The sequence below is a fragment of the Eptesicus fuscus genome, chromosome 6 (assembly GCF_027574615.1).
Source record: "Eptesicus fuscus isolate TK198812 chromosome 6, DD_ASM_mEF_20220401, whole genome shotgun sequence".
Classification (NCBI taxonomy): domain Eukaryota; kingdom Metazoa; phylum Chordata; class Mammalia; order Chiroptera; family Vespertilionidae; genus Eptesicus; species Eptesicus fuscus.
Window position 1 is genome coordinate 26,927,822 of NC_072478.1, and position 14,493 is coordinate 26,942,314.

The window sequence follows — 14,493 nt, forward strand, 5'->3', positions numbered from 1 at the left end:
TTTGTGTTCCAAATCTTTGAGTTGATTCTTGCGATCCTCTAGTATATATCCTCTGCTGTTGGGTCTCTGTATAATATTTTTTATCTCAGTCAGTGTATGTTTAATTTCTAGTTGGTCCTTTTTCATATCCTCGAGGGTCTCATTGAATTTATCGGCCTTTTCTATGAAATTCTTGAAAAACCTTATAACCGTGGTTTTGAACTCTATGTCCAGTCGCTTGTTCTCCTCCATTTCTTTGGTTTGTGATCTGTTTCCTTGCCTTCTCATTTTCGCTGCTTCCCTGAATTGGTAGGGTAGCTTTGTGTACTAGATGTCCTATTGGTTCAACGGGTCAGCCTCCCAGTTACCTGAGGTGGACACTCTTGGTGTACCCTTGTGTACTGTGTGTCCCCCAGCAGGAGCTACAGCAAGAACTAGTTTTCTCCTCCTTTGCTTGGGCGGTTTTGGAGCAGTCTGACTGGAGCTGCAGTTAATTTGGTTGAGCTGCCACAGAACAGGCCATTTATATGCAAAAGCCGCTGTGTGGAGCCTGGGCGGGTTTGTAGAATGTGCGGGGCGGGGTCTCAGGGCGGGGCGGGGTCTCAGGGCGTCACTAGGCTGGGGCGTGGCCAACGGCGATGGATGCCGTCAGCCGTCTCTGCCTTTCCATGTTTCCAAGTCCCCGCGTCCCGCGCTCCAGCGCAGTAAAACAATGATTGCTGGGCGCACCTCTGCAAAAAAGTCACTCTCACTTTCCGACCCGATGGCTGAGAGTCCAGCTTCTCCCCGTAGGCGTCTGGGTCCCCCGAGTGTCCCCAGAAACTGGATTTCAGAGTGATCGGGAGCTTGTCTCCCTGCGGGTTGAAGAAAAGCCGCGCACCCAGTCGCCCGCCGCCAGCCCGATTCTCGCGCCTCCGTACCTCAGCTTTTCAGCGTTTGTGCTCCTTTCTCCCCTTAGTTGTAAATCTACCACTCAGCCAGCTTTCCCGCGGTTCTGGGTGGTAGACGTTTTGTCTTTTAGTTGTATTTTTGAAATTGTTGTGTGAGGCAGCAGATTAGTTGTTTAATTATGCCACCATCTTGGTTCCTCCTCCCAGGCTCTTTTTCAAACAGCTTTTTTGACACATAGTTCACATGCCATACAGTTCACCCATTTAAAGTGTACAGTTCGCCCTAGCCGGTTTGGCTCAGTGGAAAGAGCATCAGCCTGTGGACCAAAGGGTCCCGGGTTTGATTCCGGTCAAGGGCGGCATGTACCTTGGTTGCAGATTCCTCCCTGGCCTGGGCCCTGGTCAGGGCTCCTGCAAGAGGCAACCAATCAATGTGTTTCTCTCACATCGATGTTTCTCTCTTTCCCTCTCTCTTCCACTCTCCCTAAAAATCAATGGAAAAATATCCTCGGGTGAGGATTAAAAAAAATAAAGTAAAATCTACAATTCAGTGGCTTTCTGTATGTTCATAACAGTCTATTTTAGAATATCTTCACACACAAAAAAAAGCCTTGCCCTAGCTGGTTTGGCTCAGCCAGTAGAGCGTCGGCTTGTGGACTGAAGGGTCCCAGATTCGATTCCGGTCAGAAGCACATGCCTGGGTTGCAGGCTTGATCCCTGGTAGGGTAGGGGGCATGCAGGAGGCAACTAATCGATGATTCTCTCTCATCAGTGATGTTTCTCTCTCTCTCTCTCTCTCTCTCTCTCTCTCTCTCTCTCTCTCCCCCCTCCCTCCCTCCCCCTCTCTCTCCCTCTCTCTCCCCCTCTCCCCCCCCACCTTCCTCTCTGAAATAAATAAAAATATATTAATAAAATAAATTAAAAAAGCCTTGACCTGGCCCCATCATTTTCCATCCCCTCCACCAGCCCCTAGCAATCACTAACCCACTTCCTGTTTTTCTGGATGTGCCTATTCTGGAAATTTCACATAAATGGAGTCAAATTCTTTGTGGCCTTTGTGTGTAGCTTCTCTCACTGTGCATCATGATTTCAAGTTTCATCCACGTTATAGTGAATGACAGTGCTTCTTCATTCGTTGTTGTTGTTTTAATTTATTGCTTTGAAAGAGAGAGAGAAACATTGGTTTGTTGTTCCACTTATTTGTACATTCATTGGTCGCTCCTGATATGTGCCCTGACTGGAGATTGACCCTGAAACCTTGGTGTTTCTAACCAACTGAGCTACCTGGCCAGGACTTTTTCTTTTCTTTTTAGTTTTATGAGTTTACTAGAGGCCCGGGCACGAAACTTGTGCACTCTGGGGGTGTGCCTCAGCCCAGCCTGTGCCCTCTTGCAGTCCAGGAGCCCTCAGGGGATGTCCAACTGCCTGCCACAGCCTCTGCACTCGCCAGCCATGAGCCCGGCTTCTGGTTGAGCAGCAGTCCCCCTGTGGGAGTGCACTGACCACCAGGGGGCAGCTCCTGTGTTGAGTGTCTGCCCCCTGGTGGTCAGTGTGTGTCATAGCAACTGGTCGTTCTGCCATTCAGTCAATTTGCATATTAGCCTTTTGTTATATAGGATTTGAGCCAAACTAATGACATATGCTGGGAAGCTAGATCTCAAATGTTCCCGCTTCACTCCTTTTCATGGTCACATAATGTTCCCCAGTATGGATGGACCACTTCTTATGTATCCTTTCATGAGTTGAAGGACAAACACTTGGGTTATTTCCATTTGGGGACTATTATGAATTATGCTTTTAACCTTTTGCACTCGGATGTTGAGTGCAAATTACTCTTTTAATGTATCAATAATTTGAAATATAAAAAAATCCAAATAAATAAGTTGGTATGAAAAGAAACTCCCGTTTTTTATTCTACTGCCACGCTTTGTAAAATCTGGGGTATTTAAAAAATTAAATCCCGAGTAGAATAAAGGAATAGAGAAAAAAGCAAGCGAGTGCAAAGGGTTAAGAACATTTATGTACAGGTTTTTGTTAACATATGTTCCCTTCTCTAGACACCTAGGAGTGGCATTGCTGGTTCCATGGTCCCTAGAAGTTGAACCTTTTGAGGAACTGCTGCTGTTGTTTCCCCTGGAGGCTACCCCATTTTCAGTTCCCGCTAGCCATGTGAGGGTTCCGGTTTCTCCACATCCTCACCAGCACTTGTTACAGTCTGTTGTTGTTTTTTATTGATTTTTTTTTTTTAAATCCTGACCCGAGGTTATTTTTCCATTGATTTTTAGAGAGAGTGGGAGAGTGGAAGGGAGAGAGAGAGAAACATCAATATGAGAGAGACACACCGATTGGTTGCCTCCCACACACATCCCAACCAGGGCCGGGGATTGAGCCTGCAACCCAGATACATGCCCCTGACCAGAATCTGACGCCTGATTGGAATCAAACCCTCAACCTTTCAGTCCAAGGGTCGACACTCCATCCACTGAGGCAAAGCTGCTAAGGTTGATCTTTTGGTTTTTTTGTTTGTTTTTGGTTTTTTGAGAGAGAGAAAGAGAAAGGAGAGAGAGAAACATCAATTTGTTGCTTCACCCATTTATGCATTCATTGGTTGTTTCTTGTATGTGCCTGACCAGGGATCGAACCCACAACCTTGGTTTATCAGGACAACATTCTAACCAACTGATAAGAGTCATGGCGTAGCTGGGATGGGGGTGCATCTCAATCATCTGGTTGAGATGTTACCGATGCTGAACACATTCTTGTGTGCTTACTGGCCATGCATGTACCTTTGGAAAAGTGTCTGTTCCCATCTTTGCCCACTTCCCTCAGAAGCAATCGGTACAAGGTGTGAAGGCTGAAGCCATGCCACAGCCTTCTCTAGAGGCATACTGGGATGTATCTGCTTTTTTTTCCCTTTCGGTACAGGGGTGGACGTGACTGGACGGAGCACAGTCAGAGGCTAGAGGAGCACCAGGAGCGTGCCTGGCCAGGCATGGTAGACGCAGGCACGGCAGGCCGGGAGCACGCCAGGTGGCTAGGTATGGGCTAACTCCTGCCCATGAGTGAGGGTGGGGGGCTCCCAGGAAAGGTTGGCCAGTACCAGAACTCTCCACAGGCCAGCTTCCCCCCCCAGCTTTTCCAGAGACTTCCAAGAAGGGAGTGTTTGCAGACTCTTTCTTCTCTTCCAGGTGCTGAGAGGGGCCTCTCTGGGCCCTCAGGGACAGGGCACATGGCCAATCGGGGTGGAATGTCGGGGTAAGAAGTTTTGTCCCCGGATAAAATTGATTTGTTCCTGCTTCTCACTTCCTCTCCCTTTTTTGCATGTTTGATCAACTTGCTGGGTTGAATGTTTTGAAAACAAGTCCCCAAAGCAGCTCTTGGTAACTAGTGCAAATAACGCTCTCCAGGGACCGGGAATGTGGTCTGTAATTATGATGTTTCTCACCCGGAAAAAGCCATGCGGGCTCTGAAGGCTGCAGAGCTGCGTGCTGCCATGAGATGGTGAAAATGTAAAGCACTTCAAGGGACAAATGTGTGCCTTTGTTCTTAGGCGAGGCGGCTTTGCACAAGATGGGCATTCCCAGGGCCACGTGGTGCCCAGTGGAGAACTGGAAGATGGAGGACTGGCCGGCCAGGACCGGGGCAGCAGAGTCCCGCACCCCCACCCCCATCCATACCCCCACTTCACTCGCCGCTACTAAACCCCACTCCCTCCACGTGTTCAGGTAGGCAGATGCACTGTTGAATTTCTTAGCCAGTTACCTTGAACTTGTGGAATCTTTTAAGAAGCAAAAACAAATCCTGCCACCATGTTGTAGCTCAGTAATATGTGAACTCATTTTTTTTTTTTTTTAAATAAGCGTGTTCTTGTTCTGCCATTTTTGAAACAAGGTTTCTGTAATGAGGCATTCCATTTTCCATTAATAAAAGTTTACGGTTCGCATTCTGGTGTGTGTGTGTTGTGGTGATTACACAGCAAAGAATAGTACTGACCTTCAGCACCACCATTGCACACTTGGTGGTGGCTGCCAGCTCATCATACTTGAATTCTCCCACCCGTTGATAAAGTGGGCATCATCTCCCCGTCTGAGAAATAAGGAGCCAGGTGCAGGGGTTAGATCACGTGCCCGGAGTCTTAGAGCTTGTAGGTGGCAGAGCTAGGGTGGGAATTGGGAATTCTTCGTTGAGGGGCGGGGTGTGTGCTTTGTGGAGCCCCTGACCAGTCACTTCACTCTCTGTGCAAGAGTGCCTGGGGCAGCGCCCAGTGATGGTGTGAGGTGTGGGGGCCTGGCTAAGGGATGGGCACATGTGTCGGGCCCTACAGTGCTTGGTAGCTGCCCTCGGCCCCCCAGAGCACACTGGCTCTTCTAAAAGGGCTACCTCTTCTTGGCACGGGCTCAGTGTGCCTGATCCAGTCATTTTTCTGGAAGTGCAGATTTACATGTGAAGTCTCCTCATTTGTGATAGAGTTGATTCCGGTTTTCTTCATTAAAGACTACCGAACAAGGCACCTGGCTGGGCAGAGGTGCCACATCACAAGTCCGAGCAGGCCCCTCCAGGGTGACACCACAGTGAGGTGCCTCTCTTCTAGAAGAGCAGTGGCACAGGCAGAACTGCCACAGAGTGGGGGACTGCAGGCATGTTGGGGCAGAAAAGCCACATCTGTCACCTCATGAGTAGGAGGTCTGGTGGCCACAAGGCTGGGGCAGGAGGAAGGCTTGCTTCCCACCAGTCCTGGCCCTGGTCCAGTGTGGTAAGAGTTAATCCACTGTGCTACCTGCTGGGAACCTCAATTCCCTTCCCTTGGTAACTGGGACAGCCACCCCACAGGCCCCAAACAATTGCCAATTCTCCCTGAATACCCTGTGTTCCTGCTGGGCCATTTAGTTTTAAAAGAGCAATCTGAAAATCCTCCCCACCATCAAAGGCAGGCAGTGCTGCCCCTCCGTGACCTGTCTGTCTGAATTGCTGCAAATAAACACTTTGTGAGCTTTCCCCACCGCACGGGTTCCTAGAGTCGTTTTCCAATGACAGGTTGACAGGACATCGGTCCCATGTTGCGGACGGGGGACGATATGGCATATTGCCTCCTGCACAGAAGTCTGTCTCTGCAAAGTATAGTCTGGGCTTTCCATTTGAGGCACGAAAAGCCAGACTTAGCCTGGGGTAGTGGGTGAGACCAGTTTTAGCTGTCGTCACGTAGCTGTAATGGAGCAATTGCTCCGGCAGGCAGAGTTGCATCCTGGTGTGCCACCAGGGCTCTCAACTGGGGCACCGCCACCAAGCTGCTTGAGGAAGCCTTGGGGAACTGCAGGCTATTCCCCCTGGACAGCCCCTTCCTAGTTAGCTGGGCCTTTTTTTGTTAATCCTTTTAACAAAAGGTATTTTTTTTCATTGATTTTTAGCGTGGAAGGGAAGGAGAGAGAGAAAAACATGGATGTGAGAGAGACACATCGATTAGTTGCCTCCCTCCTACATGTGCCCCAACCAGGGCCTAGGATTGAACCTGCAACCCAGGTACGTGCTCTTGACCAGGAATCTAACCCTTGACCCTTAAGTGCACAGGCCGACACTCTAACCACTGATCCATGCCAGCCAGGGCCCGGCTTTGTTTTATTAGTATATAGCAGTGATGGCGAACCTATGACATGCGTGTCAGCACTGACACGCGTAGCCATTTCTGATGACACGCGGCTGCTGAGGCGGCTGCATGCCGAGGATGAAACATTTGCTGCTCCTGAGGATGAAACATTTGTGAAATAATGTTTTTTCCTCAAAGTGACACACTACCCGAGTTATGCTCAGTTTTTTGGCGAAGTTTGACACACCAGGCTCAAAAGGTTGCCCATCACTGCTATATAGAGACACAAAATACATGGGTTTGCTAGGGCTGCCATAACACAGTACTGCAAACTATGTGGTTTGAAACAAATTTATTCTCTCCCAGTTATGGAGGCTAGAAGTTCAAGATCAAGGTGTTGGCAGAGCTAATTCCTCCTGAGGCCGTGAAGGAGAATCTGTTTCTGGTGGTCACTGGCAATCTTTGGCATTCTTGCCGTGTGGAAGCATCACCCTACCTCTGCCTCCTTTACCCAGCCTCCCTGTGTGTTTGCATCCAAATGTCCCCTTTTTATAAGGACACAGTCATACCAGATTAGGGTCACCCTAATGACATGTTACCTGTGTAAAGGCCTTGTCTCCAAATGGGGTCACAGTCTGAGGTCCTGGGGGCCAGGACTTCATATGGATTTTCCCAACTTCTGGGCTGGGCAGAGGTGCCAACTTCTGGGTAAATTGAGAGGATTGCTTACTGTTCAGTACAGAACCTTACCAAGAGCTGCTCACCATTTCTGTGAGCAGAGCTCCTGGGGTCTCCGCCTCCCTGCTGGTCCTGCCTGATCGGCATCGTCTGAATAGGTCGGTCCTCACCATCGTGCTCAGTGTCGGACGTTCTTTTTGTTTTTTCTGTGTCTGATAGTGCATCACATTGGTTGGATTGTTCCTTTTTTTTAGTTGTGTGTAGTTAGGTTATAGCCACTCTGATTTTTATTTCAGGAGAGAAAAGAGGAGGCGGAACAAAATATCTGTTACGTAAAAGGGGCTGCAGCCCTGGCCAGTGTGTTCAGTGGTTAGAGCGTCGACCTGAGGACCAAAGGGTCGCAGGTTGGATCCCCAGCCCTGGTCGGGGTACATGCAGGAGGCAACCAATCACTGTGTCTCACATCAGTGTTTCCCTCCCTCCCTTCCTTCCACTCTGAAAATCAATGGAAAAATGAAAGGGACACTCGGGTTGTTGCATCCTTTGGCTTCTGTGAATAATGCTGCCATGAAGACAGGTGTATCTGTTTGCCGTTCTCTTGGTGGATACTTTTTAACTTGAGGAACCGCCTAAATGTGGCTGCACCATTTTCTATTCCCACCACCCATGCACAAGCTTTCTAATTTCTCCACACCCTTGCCAACACTTGTTAGTTTCTGTTTTTGTTTGTTTGTTTATTTTTTTGCTTTTGTTAATCCTCGCCTGAGGATATTTTTCCTTTGATATTTAGGGAGAGTGGAAGAGAGAGGGAAAGAGAGAGAAACATAGATGTGAGAGAAACACATAGATTGATTGCCTCCTGCCCCAGGCCCCGGGCCAGAGAGGAGCCTGCAATCAAGGTACGTGCCCTTGACCGAAATCGAACCTGGGACCCTTTGGTTCATAGGCCAATGCTCTATCTACTAAGCCAAACTGGCCAGGGCTATTTGTTTTATGATAGCCATCCAGACAGTAGAATACTATTGTATTCATCCTTAAAAAGGAAGGACATTCTGACACCTGCTACAAAGAGGATGAACCGTGAGGATGTTATGCTCAGTGAAATAATCCAGTCACAAAAGGACAAATATTTTGTGATTGCATTCATAAGAGGTCCCTAGAGGAGTCAGATCCATAAAAACAAAGCATATTGTGGGCTCTAGCTGGTTTGGCCCAGTGGATAGAGCATCAGCCTGTGGACTGAAAGGTCCTGGGTTTGATTCCGGTCAAGGGCACATGCCTGGGTTGCAGGCTTAACGCCCAGTAGGGGGTGAGCAGGAGGCAGCCGATCAGTGATTCTCTCTCATCATTGATGTTTCTATCTCTCCCTCTTCCTTCCTCTCTGAAATCAATAAAAATATATTTAAAAATAAATAAAAATAAAATACTTTTTAAAAAAGAAAAAGAAAGTATATGGTGGGAGCCAGGGCTGGGGTAGAGGGATGAGTAGTTAGTGTTCAATAGGGACAGAGTTTCAGTTTGGTAATATGAGAACGTTCCGGAGATGGAGGGTGGGGATGGTTGCACAACATTGTGAATGTACTTAATGCCATTGAGCTAAACACTTCAAAATTGTGCCCTGGCCGGTTTGGCTCAGTGGGTGGAGCGTCGGCCTGCGGATTGAGGGGTCCCAGGTTTGGGGTCCCAGGTTTGATTCTGGGCAAGGGCATGTACCTTGGTTTCAGGCACATCCCCAGTGGAGGGAATGCAGGAGGCAGCTGATTGATGTTTCTCTCATAGATGTTTCTAACTCTCTGTCCCTCCCTTCCTCTCTGTAAAAATCAATAAAATATATATATTTTTAAAAATAGTTATATTTTATGTATATTTAATCACAATCCTATCTAATAAAATGGTAATATACAAAGTAACCATCACTCCATCACAAAGATGGCAGCGCCCATAGTCATGAGATGGCGACGCCCAGTCCTCTCAGCCCCGCTGGAGTCTCCCAGTCCCGGGGATTGGGGGGGGGGGGTGGCCACTGAGAACGGGCAGCGTGAGTGGCCTGGCAGAATGCTTGCTTCGTTGCCCCGGCGACAAGGCAAGCGTTCTGTGCCTGGCTGCAGATAGGCCTCTGGGCCACAGAGAGCCTCTGGGCAGTGGGCGTGGAGCAGCCAGGCCCTGCAGAGAGCTACTGGCACACAGATTCGTGCGCAGGGCTACTAGTTTTAAAATAATTTTAAAGGTGGGGATCTGTTAGGCATCAGGAGTGAGAACCACTGGGGTATAAACTGGGAAGCCAGGCTCAAGAACCAGACTGCTTAGAATCAACCCACCTGTCTGCCTGCACCTCATCCCTATATGCTAAGGCCTGCCCACAGGAAGTTACTAGTTTTTCTCTGCTTTGGCTTCCGTAACTGGAAGAAGGGAATAGTGATAGTATTTACCATAGAGGGCCTTTGCTATGATTAAATTAATTAATATAGCCCTGGCCAAATGGCTCAGTTAGTTGGAGTTTCATCCCATACACCAAAAGGTTGCAGTTGATTCTGTCAGGGCACATACCTAGGTTGCAGGTTTGATCCCTGGTCAGGGCGCATATGGGAGGCAACTGATCAATGTTTCTCATTGATATCTCTCCTTTTCTCTAAAAATCAATAAACAGCCCAACAGACTGGAACCTTCAGGTTCGATTCTGGTCAAGAACATGTACCTTGGTTGCAGGCTCCTTCCCAACCTGGGCCCTCGTCGGGGCTCATGCAGGAAGCAACCAATTGATGTGTTTCTCTCACATCAATGTTTCTCTTTGTCTTTCCCTTGCTCTTCCAGTCTCTCTAAAAAGCAATGGGGCCCAGCTGGCGTGGCTCAGTGGTTGAGTGTTGACCAGGAGCCAAGAGGTCATGGTTCGATTCCCGGTCAGGGCACATGCCTAGTTTGCGGACTCGATCCCCAGTGTGGGGCATGCAGGAGGCAGTCAATCAATGATGCTCTTTCATCATTGATGTTTCTATCTCTCTCCCTCTCCCTTCCTCTCTGAAACCAATAAAAATATATATTTTTAAAATATATGTTTCCTATTAAAAAAAAAGCAATGGAAAGAATATCCTCAGGTGAGGATTGAATAAATAAATAAGAAAATCAATAAACATATCCTCAGATGAGGATTTTAAAAAAATTAATTATAAAGCTCAGAATTGCTCCTGGCACAGAGTAAGTGCTTAATAAATGTTGACAGGCACTAAGAGACCCTGCAGGAATAGGGCCCAGGATGTTCATGTTTTACAGGAGACCTGTAAAATGAGGAGGGGAGAGGAAAGAATTTATTGGCTGCACAAATACAAAAAGAAGACTGTAAAATCAGAATTAATACCTTATCAAACGTCTCCACATCTACAAAAATGTGTCAACTTCATCAACTGCTAAATTTTGTATTCATAACCATTTCATTACATTTCAAAACAGCTCCTAGGTTAAATTTTCTCACTTTGTAGGAATTCCCACGCCTGCACGATGATTGCCAGGCTTACATTGCATATGTTACTTTTAGTCAAAAAATTTCAAATGCAACGTTATAAAAAGGGCTTTTTACCTTTTAAAAACACATCCACAAAGTCGTTGGTTAGTGGGGATGGGTTGACTTTTAACTGGCTTCCAGGTCTCTACTGTGAAGTATCACTGTCCCTATCTTGGTCACATGGTCCAAGATGAGGCCCAGATGTCATAACGCGTCAAAAGTCAGAAAATAAAGGCTTGGCCAACCCACCTGGAATGTGGTAGACACAGAGTAGTGAATGCTTTCCGGATTTCTGAAGAGGAGAAAGAAAATACAGAATAATTCTGTATCTTCAAGTTTTCAGATTGCTTCACCTCTTGTATGACCTACTGGCTCTTTGGAGGCCTGGTACAAAATTCCTCTAGTTTAAAGTGTTATGGGGCCTCTAGATCCTGTGTCTTCTGGTGTCGGCAGTAAAACACCAGGTGGAAGACTATCTGCTGAGATTCAGAGGGAGCACTACAAACATGTTTGGACGTGTGCAGTAGTAAGGCTGCCGTTACTTAGAAAGGACTGAGGAAGGTGGAGGGGGGTGCATGCTTCTTAAAAATGCACCTCCCCGCCGAAGCCGGTTTGGCTCAGTGGATAGAGCATCAGCCTGCGGACTGAAGGGTCCCAGGTTCGATTCCGATCAAGGGCATGTACCTTGGTTTCGGGCACATCCCCAGTAGGGGGTGTGCAAGAGGCAGCTGATCGATGTTTCTAACTCTCTCCCTCTCCCTTCCTCTCTGTAAAAAATCAATAAAAAAAAAAAATGCACCTCCTGCTCTGGCCCAGCAGCTCAGTTGATTAGAGCATCATCCCTATGTGCTCAGGCTGCAGGCTCAGTCCAGGTCACATACAAGGAGCAACCAATGAGTGCATAAGTAAGTGGAACAACAAATCGATGTTTCTCTCTCAAATCAATAAATAATTTTTTTAAATGCACCTCACTCCACCTCCAGCAGGTCTGAGAGTTGGGGTTCCCAGGCCCCAAGTCAGACCCGCTGGTTTGATTCAGGCCCTACCTCCAGCCACTCCTGGGATCCTGACGGTTGAGAAGCACTGGGATGGTGACCCTTTTGGGGAGGCCTCCATGAGGGTTGGGTGACTTGAGGCCAAACTAGGCGGGAGAGTTCCAATTCCAGCTCTGCCCTTCGCCACCTGGATGACCTTGAACCCTTCTGAATTTTCTCGTAAAATGGGCAGGGTGATTCAGAGGATGTGAGAAGATGATGCATTCAAAGTCTCTGTTGATCACCTGAGTCCTAATCTGAGCTGGGCATGGGAAGCACGAAGCAGCCATGGGGGCAGGAGACCTCCCTCAGAAGGGGCTAGGGTTCAGGCCCCTGCAATTTTGGGGGGGTGAACAGTATGTGCATGTAGTAGGCTCTTCACAAATGGTTGTAGTTGCTGTTAATTCTTCTACAAGAACCAGGTCTGAAGTAGGCCTTCTGCCTCAGCCAGAAAGCCCTACCTCTAAGGAGTAAGTGTGGCCTTAAGATGTGAGGAAGGGGTCCATTCGGCATCCATGTCCATCATGGCAGCTGTAATCTATGCCATTGCATTAATAATTTTTTTATTTGAAAAATATATTTTATTGATTTTTTACAGAGAGGAAGGGAGAGGGAGAGAGAGTTAGAAACATCCATGGGAGAGAAACATCGATCAGCTGCCTCTTGCACACCCCGTACTGGGGATGTGCCCACAACCAAGGTATCAAACCTGGGACCCTTTAGTCCGCAGGCCAATGCTCTATCCACTGAGCCAAACCGGTTAGGGCTGCATTAATAATTTTTAAAACCAAGAAGCCCCAGGTTTGGCCTCTTGAATGCGGCATGCTGCGGGGTTAAGTGCTGGGAGCCTCTTGCCGCTGCTTCCAGTTCTTCAGTCTTACCTACCTCATGCCAACCTACTGAGAAACTGCCAGGGCGCCCCACATACCCAGCCACGGAAACCTCGAGTCAGGCCCCACAGGGAGGCTCATAAAAGGCACTGAAGCTTCTCCTGCATAGTTGCTGCCGGCCACGACGGACCAAATGTTTACAGACTCAGCTGAAATGAGACCCAGCAGGGTAGATTTCACAAGCGGCTCAGAAAATGTCCCTTCAGCCCCTGGCCCTGGAAAAACAGGGCACAGAGAGGGAAGAAGCCCACTTGGCCAAGCCCCCTCCCACCCGAGCAAGGCAAGATCAAAGATCTGGGCTCAAGAGGGTACCGATGAGCCTTTTCTAGCTCACTCATTCATTTAGCAAACACTTCCTTGGGCATTTCCTGTGTGCTGGGCTCTGCCAGGGACACAGCCATGACCATAACCAAGACAGACCTGCTCTCTGGAGCTCAACGGATGATTTCAAGGACGGGATGGAATAAGGAAAAGAAGAGATTAAGAGGCTCCCTGGAGGAAGTGACTGGAAGGGCATTCTGGGAGAGGGAACAGAATGTGCAGTAGCCCAGAAAGGAAAGGGTGCAGGACCTCAGAGCAAGCAGGTGCAGGGGAGACATGGAGTCAGGCAGAGTGGCCTCCACAGTCTGGGTGGTCAGGGTTCAGGTGTCAGCTAGTGGGTGATGTGGGGGGGTGGGGGGTGGACATTGAGAAGAGATCCCTGCCCTCTTAGTAAGGTTCAAGGGTGACTGTTCCTTCCCCTCTCTTGGACCTTCCTTGCTTGGGGGCCCAACTCCTCACTGTCCCCACACCCCCTTCCCTTGCTACCAGCACTTGCCACCTTCAGGGAGCCAGCAGTAGCCAGCCCTGGGGAAGGGGTAAGCCAACATGGCCTTGTGGGCCTCTTCAATAACTGAACCAGGCACCCCTCCCTGTGTACCCCTCCCTGTGTACCCCTTATTAGCCGCACCCTCTGTCCTCTGCTCTGCCCTTGTCCAAACAGAGGCTGGACAAGGATAAAGCAGGGGAACGACGCGCTCCTCCAGGTATGAGGTCCCCTCCCCAAAGACCAGAACATAGGAGGTAGGTGTGGCTGGCAGGCAAAGCTGATGAGGTTGGTCATCACACCCCACCCCGACTGAGTCATAGCGACAGCCTATGGTGGCAGGAAGTGCCAGGATGGTATCACTGGGGGACAGGGCCCAGAGCGTGTGGCTAATAAGAGGGGTACACAGGGAGGAGTGATTGGAGGTAACTGGCTCAGTTATTGAAGAGGCCTTGGGCTCTGGCAGTGGGGAAGAGGTGTGAGGGGAGAAAGAAAAAGAGGTGGAGAGCCACAGAAGACGAGGCAGAGCTGGAGAGAGAGAGACAGACACAGAAAGAAAAAGAGGAGAGAAGAGGCTGAGACACAGAGAAATAGAGACACAGAGGCAAATAGAGACAGAAGCAATCACAGAGGAACACAGGGGGACCCCGAGGCCCACAGGGATGTTAAGCCGCTGAGCTGTCCTGCCCCCTGTCCCTTGTTCCCACCAGGTGGCGTCCGAAAGCCACGCAGCCATCCCTGCCCAGCCCCGCCTTAGCAGGAGGCCCTGGGCCCCAAGGAGGAGGGATGGAGGTGGAGGCTGGCGCAGGGGGAGCTCCCTAAGCTGGCCACCCCAGGCCAAAGCCCTGGGGGCGGGGGGTGTGCATGTCTCGTGTGTATATGATGCATGTTTGGGGCTGTGTCTGCGTTGGTCTGTGTGTGCTTTTTTTAAAATATGTTTTTATTGATTTCAGAGAGGAAAGGAGAGGGAGTGAAAGATAGAAACATCAACGATGAGAGAGCATCATTGATGGGCTGCCTTCTGCACACCACACACTGGGGATGGAGCCCGTAACCCAGGCTTGTGCCCGGACTGGGAATTGAACCATGACCTCCTGGTTCATAGGTCGGCGCTCAACTGCTGAGCCACACCAGCTGGGC

The 14,493-nt window shown here is 49.1% G+C and overlaps 1 protein-coding gene across 2 annotated transcripts in view; it reads left to right on the top strand.

Moving 5' to 3' along the window:
* Positions 1–4,812, top strand: part of SAFB2 (scaffold attachment factor B2) — a 39,589-nt gene extending 34,777 nt beyond the window's left edge. The window contains exons 19-21 of one of the 2 annotated variants that reach the window (XM_008150588.3): positions 3,795–3,907; positions 4,058–4,124; positions 4,420–4,812. In XM_008150588.3, coding sequence (XP_008148810.2) covers positions 3,795–3,907; positions 4,058–4,124; positions 4,420–4,570 — 331 coding nt within the window. In that variant the 3' untranslated portion in view covers positions 4,571–4,812. Of the gene's footprint in view, positions 1–3,794; positions 3,908–4,057; positions 4,125–4,419 lie in introns of those variants that run through there. The other variant, XM_028159177.2, reaches the window with a different exon arrangement.
* The last annotated feature ends 9,681 nt before the right edge of the window (positions 4,813–14,493 follow it).